The sequence below is a fragment of the Astatotilapia calliptera genome, chromosome 11 (assembly GCF_964374335.1).
Source record: "Astatotilapia calliptera chromosome 11, fAstCal68.1, whole genome shotgun sequence".
Classification (NCBI taxonomy): Eukaryota; Metazoa; Chordata; class Actinopteri; order Cichliformes; family Cichlidae; genus Astatotilapia; species Astatotilapia calliptera.
Genome location: NC_137432.1, coordinates 22991935 through 22998805, shown reverse-complemented (window position 1 = coordinate 22998805; position 6871 = coordinate 22991935). Strand labels below are relative to the sequence as shown.

Here is a 6871-nt window from a genome sequence, read left to right as displayed (position 1 = left end):
TTAAAACTCCTACAGTATTTATATATTTAATAAATTACTGAACAAAACATAATCTCTACAGGGTGAGTTAGTGTTTACAGCTGTTTTAAAATTACATGAATCCCCGAGGAATATGAAGTACCCGAAAAAAGCATACAAACGAAATAAATAAATGATAAAAAATAAATAAAATAAAAACTTAGACTCATTAAACATGAAAGCTGTAATGTTATAGATATATACTTTATTAATTCTCTCTGATAAAATAAAATTACAAAATAATTTCAACCTCAAACGGCACTTTCCTTGTTCGTGATTATTTAACGTATTGATAATACATATATTATAATTGTCATGACGAATGAGAAGAATACTATAGTTTAATAAGGTAAGATATCAGCTATAACTGCTTTTAATCATAATGGTAGAAAAGACTAAGCAATACAAAGCTATATTTCGTTAACAGCATACTGTACAATTTTCCAAGCGTATGTAATTCAGTATTCCGGCCACAGCGTGTCGCTAAAAGATAGTTTTCAATATTGTCTCCAATGTAAAGGTAGGCTTGTCTCTTTTCCCATCACGTCATTATAATTCCTCTCAGATATATCTCAGTCTTTCATTTTATTTATTTCATGAACATCTGTTCCTTCATGGCCATTTATCCTTTGTAAGGTTTATTTGTGTTCCCTTGTGTTCATCCTTAGTCCACCTTCATCTGTTACAGCAGTCCATGTACAGCACTGTAACAAGTCCATGCCGAGATTTTCACAGTTATTCCCTCAGCAATATTGTCAAGATATCTGCAACGCCTCCTGCTATCTTTTGTCCCCAGTGACAGCAGCGTTCCCTGCCTCTTATTGAAGTCCATTTAAGAGAGAGCACTTTGGTTGTCGAGGTGTGTGTGTGTGTGTGTGTGTGTGTGTGTGTGTGTGTGTGTGCGTGTGCGTGTGCGTGCGCGTGTGGGTGTCTGTTCCTGTGTCTGTGTGGCAGTTTAAGTGACTGAGCAAGCGAGTTTGAGTGTATTTCTTCACACAGAATACATTCATGATAACAGTGAGCTGTTTTTCGGACCACAAGTTTGACAAAGAATGGCAGTAAAGTACAAGATCTACTTCCCTTTATGAAAGGTCATAAAAAAATCAACTAATAAAAACAACTTAGAGAAATACAGCTAAATCACTGCTGGATTTTAACAAGTGCCAATGACAGACAATATTTATAGAGTTGCATGTAGGTCGGTCTGACTTTAGTCAAGTAAAGGATTTGTTAAAATTGTTTTCATTGTTTTCAGTGCAGTTAGGCCCATAATTTGTTGGATAAAGAGACAACTTTTGTGATTTTGCCTCTGTACACCTCCACAGTGAGTTTTAAACCAAGTAATCAGGATGTGATTGAAGTGCAGACTTTCAGCTTTGACTCACAACGCTTTCCTGTTTTTGCATTAACTGTTTAGACACAGTCCCCCATTTTCAAAGGCTCAAACTTTAATTGGACAAACTAACATGATTTTAAAAGTAAGGAGTGTTCTAAATACTTGAATGAAAATCCTTTGCAGCCTTGGACATCACTAAACGCTGTGTTTCCTCTCTTGAGATGCCAGGCTTTTACTGGAGCTGCCTTCAGTTGCTGCTTGTTTGTGGGTCTCTCTGCATTCAGTTTTTGTCTTCAGTAACTGAAAAGCTGCTCCGTTGGGCTGAGATCAGGTGAATAACAGTAACAGTATTTCTGGATCTCAAGAAAGCATTCGACACAATCAATCATGACATATTAATTAATAAACTGGAACGGTATGGGATTAGGGGGGTTGTACTGCAATGGGTGAAAAATTATTTAAGTGACCGGAAACAATTTGTGAAGCTGGGTGTCCATTCCTCATCATGCTTGGACATTGCTTGTGGTGTTCCACAAGGCGCTGTACTGGGTCCAAAATTATTTATTATTTATATAAATGATATTTGTAAGGCATCTGATATATTAAAATTAGTATTATTTGCAGATGACACAAATATTTTTTGTTCTGGGGGGAATCTAAAGGAGCTGCTGGATACAATTACTTCAGAAATGTGCAAAATTAAAAAATGGTTTAACAGGAACAAACTATCGCTAAATCTAAGTAAAACTAAAATTATCTTATTTGGGAATTCCCTTAGAAATGCACAAGTGCAGATTCATGTAGATGGTGTGGAAATTGAAAGAGTACTTGAACATAAGTTTCTTGGTGTGATTATAGATGATAAATTAAACTGGAAGTCTCATATAAATCATATACATAACAAAATTTCAAGAAGTGTCTCAATCTTGAGTAAAGTAAAACACATTCTGGACCACAAATCACTCCACATTCTCTATTGTTCCCTGATTGCACCGTATTTGAATTACTGTGCAGAGGTTTGGGGCAATACTTACAAATGTTCGCTATCATCAATCTTTATATTACAAAAAAGGGCCATAAGGATAATCCATAAAACTGGTTACAGAGATCATACAAATCCACTATTCTTAAAATCAAAAATTCTAAAATTCACAGATCTGGTTCATTTTCTCACAGCACAAATTATATATAAAGCAATAAATAACCTGCTTCCTGACAATATTCTAAAAATGTTTTCTAAAAGGGAATGGGGATACAATTTGAGGGGGGAATTAAATTTAAAACATCCTCGTATCTGTACAACATTAAAAAGTTTTTGCATCTCTGTGTGTGGAGTGAAGCTGTGGAACAGACTAAGTAAAGATATGAAGCAATGTCCAAGCATGGCGCAGTTTAAATAGCGGTTTAAGGATATGGTTTTTACAGGGTGCAGGGAGGAAGTAGAGATTTGATAGGGTGTTCTTGTCTAATATTTTCATGTGTGTGCGCATGCACGGGTTTGTTGGCATGGGTATATTTAAATATATATATATATATATATATATATATATATATATATAATTGTAGGTTGTGTATCCTTCAGGTGTTAATGGGGTTATTGAAAATGTGTATATGTATGTGTGTATATACGTATGTATGGATAGATAGAAGCATATATGTGTATATATTAAAAAAAAAAATTACACAACATATAATGTAATTGCAAGGAGGTATTTCTGTAGTCTATTGATACTAGATAGTGGAAAAGGGGTGGGATTAAATAAGCTTATGCTTCTTCCTGCTCCTTTTTGAACATGGACGTTATTTGGAGTTGTGGTTGCTCGTTTTCCTTTTGTTTGCTTTGTTCATTTGTCTCTTTTAATTCTATTTTTTTATATACTTTTTCAACATGTTCAAAATAAAGATTCAATCAATCAATAAATCAATCAAAAATAACTTGGTCATTGACGAATACTCCATGTCTTTTTGAGTACAGCCCTGTACACTTTACAATTCATCCTGCCACTTCTGTTAGTCACGCCATCAGTAAACACTAGTGATGGGGTTCCACCAACACTTCTCCCACTGTTTCTGACAGATAATGTGTTATCTTCAAATCAATAGGTGTTTCTCTCTTTCCTTCTCTTTACTTCTTTCTTCCCATAATTCTGCCACAGGCTCATCTTTATTTAAATATTAATTTCTAGATGTTTTTTTTAGGAAGTATAATCTAACCTACTTGTTCTTAAGTGTAACCACTGGTTTGCAGCTTGTTGTAAACCCTCTGGATTAACAGTTACAAACTTACAGATGTAGACTTTGACAGTGATACACCTACTGTACATCCTGGTGAGAGTTTTTTTTTTTGACTCAGTTAGATGCTGTGAAGTTGTTTTTTAGCCATTCTTTCATCATCCATTTCAGTTGTTTTCTGTTGTCTTTCTTTTCAAGAATGGCCACTCAGCAGTTGACACTTATTGACTTATTTTGAATTTTTAAGCCTAATGACGACCTCCCTCACTTGGAATGACCATGAACAACTATGAAATAGAAATTCCACTCTTTGAATCACGTCATGAAATAACAAGGCAACAGGCCCCACCTAGCTATGAAGCTGCTTGTCAATTGTCAAGATACTTTTGAGCCTCTGAAAATGAGGGACTGTGTATACAAATGTGGATAATTCTTAAACAGTTAATGCATTTTTTTAAAGTTAGTTTTTAGTTTTATTTCTAAGCCACTGTGGTGGCATGGAGAGACAAAAAGACAACAAGTTGTGGACCTAACCGCATCTGCTGTAGATCTTTGGGTCAAAACACCCAAATTTAGTGGCATTAAACGAGTACTCGCACTAAATGTGGAGCATCAAGATTGTGCAAAGAGCCAACTTTAGAGTTCTGCAGCGTTTGTTTTAACGGGTATCTTCAGAAATCAATCAACCATTTTTAAATGCCAGTACAAAAAATATGTGTATAATAAGCTAATTTTTCTTCTAATAGCCGCCCCAGTATTAATGCACTTAATACAACTATTAATTGTCCACCTTCTGCTGCTGTCATACGAAACGTCCACAGAAATGAAACAAGACCACAGTCTCATTTCAGCACAGCAAAGTACACTTTAAACATCAGTTCGTTTCAATCTGTAATTCTGTAAATGCAGTAATAAAGTCCTGTAGTAGTTGTGTTAGGTTATTTTACCATCAGCTACTGTCTTCATCATCACAAACAGACATTATGATGACTCACGTCCCTCTGTATCAGCTTGTTTCAGCTTGATCTATAATTTGTGTAGTTCACTGAACGGTTACAATTCTCCCGGCTGAGTAGTTAAAATGTCACAACTACGCATCGTAAGTCTAAACTACTGCATCAGCTCACACCCACAAAAGATAAATTGTTAAGATGAACATTTTTTACAGTGTGTCTACATCGCTTGGCAGTGCTCTATGGAGATTGACAGTGCATCATGTGCTTGGCAGTATTGGCTTTTAGTATCATCTTGTGGGCTAGTGCATTATTTTCTATGTGTGAGCGTAAATAGGGCCTTTGTGAGAGTCTGTATATTTGTGTTTGTGCTGTGTTAGCTCGTATTGCGTGGATGACATGATTTGTGTGTGTGTGTGTGTGTGTGTGTGTGTGTGTGTGTGTGTGTGTGTGTGGTGCATGCCACTAGTTATTTATTTTTTTATTTTTCATTTTTTTAAATCGTGGTCGTATTGATCGAACCTTTTGTTAAAGGGATGCTCGTTAATACACAATTAGCATTCAGATAGAAAATACATCATAAGGATAAAAAGTCATGGTCATTAATTCCTGATGACGGGAGTGAGGGATTGGGAAGGGGGAAGGAAAGAGAGGGAGAAAGAGAGACGTAGAAGAGAGAGAGATAGAGATAATAAAAGGCATTCTTCAGTAATTGGAGTGGATTCCATTTAGGAGTTCATATAATTATTCTTCGTTATTTCTCCTCCTCTCTCTTTCGTCCTCCTCATTCTCTCTACCTCAATTTCTCACCCTCTTGGCATCCTTCCTCCCCCTCACACCTTTTAGAGTCTCCATTTTATCCCCATTTTTCTTCTCCTTCCCTCATCAAGTAAAGCGCCCCAAAGTCCCTAACATGTCTCATCACTCATACAGGCCCTCCATCTTAATCCCATTATTTCTCCTCATAGTCTTCCTCCCTCCCTCTTGGAGCGTTAGTTTCCGAGGATCACCAGACATTTCTCTCATCTCCCATTTCTCTCCTTTAGTCTGAAGTGTGAGGACTAGCGCAGCCCTCGTCCTTCCTCCCTATTTTTCCTCATATTTGTCCTCTCCTGGTCCAAGAAAAAAAAAGAAAAGAAAAAAAAAGCTGTCCTCAGCAGCTAGAGGTGCACGTGTTGGGGTTGGAGCTAGCCTCCAAGCTCCCCTCTGGGCTCAGGGGTGGGGGCGACAGAGGGGACTCCAACGCCAAAGTAGAAACCGGAGCTGAAGGTGGTGCAGGAGCTGTGACCTGGACTGGAGAAACTGAAGCTGGCGCAGTGGTTAAAGAAGCAGCAGGGGACAGTGGAACCACAGCACCTCCTCCTCCTCCTCTACCATCCCTTGCATCCCTCTCCCGGAGCAGGTGAACCAGGGCAGCATGCTGGGCGCTGAGGGTTGCAGACAGGTGAGCGGGCAAGGCGTTGAAGCCCGCCGTGAGCTGCTCCACCCGCTGCTCCAGGGACAGCATCTGACGCTCCAAGTCCTCGCTGCGGTCGTTGAGCTCGGACATGAGCTCATACATGACACTCTGCATCTATGAAAGGAGAGAGTGGAGAGTGGGAGATGAGTCAGTGCACACGGCGTACTTTGAAGAAGGGAGACAGACTGCAAACACGTAAAAACAGGAAGATAACACAGTCGCTCTATGAAAGCTTGTTTTAAAAAAACCAAAATACGTTGGTATTGAATAAGGAGAGACACTAAGTAGAGCAGGGATGTCAAATTCATTTTAGCTGGGTCACATGCGGCCCAGTTTGATCTGAAGTGTGCTGGATGAGTAAAACCACTGCATAAAGGTAAAAAAAAGAAAACAGCTTGAAACATTTTCCCCGTCTTTTAGCATAAAAAGTACATTCTGAAAAACTTTAATGAAAAATGAACAGCCTGAGGTGTAAAAATAGGTGAAATTTTAATAATATGCCTTAGTGTTTCCACAACTGACAGCCTGCTGACAATACAAAGAAATCCCACAGTTGTAAATGAAGCACTTCAGCACGGCTTAACCACCTTAGTAAGAAAGCTTTAAAACTGGCCGTTCAGGGCAACCACTAACAAATCTGGAGCAGTGACTGTCTGTCTAGAACTACCAATGCAATGCCAAATGAATAATAAACTTTTTAATTGTGATGTTTTTCTGCTGTTTTAACTTTGTGTGTATTACATATGCCAATACATATACATACATATTTTGTATGCGATTTCTTCACGAGGGTATTTTAAATCCCATCAGCCCTGCCCCTGTCCCTGCAAATGTTTACACTTAGGTGAGTCAGTTTGTGGACAGACCGCAACT

At 38.1% G+C, this 6871-nt stretch overlaps 1 protein-coding gene across 1 annotated transcript in view; it reads right to left on the bottom strand.

Moving 5' to 3' along the window:
• Positions 1-203: 203 nt before the first annotated feature.
• kcnn3 (potassium intermediate/small conductance calcium-activated channel, subfamily N, member 3) overlaps positions 204-6871 on the bottom strand; it is a 64707-nt gene continuing 58039 nt past the window's right edge. Inside the window, 1 exon segment of the mRNA XM_026183934.2 lies at positions 204-6112. Within this exon segment, the coding sequence (XP_026039719.2) occupies positions 5693-6112 (420 nt within the window). The 3' untranslated portion in view covers positions 204-5692.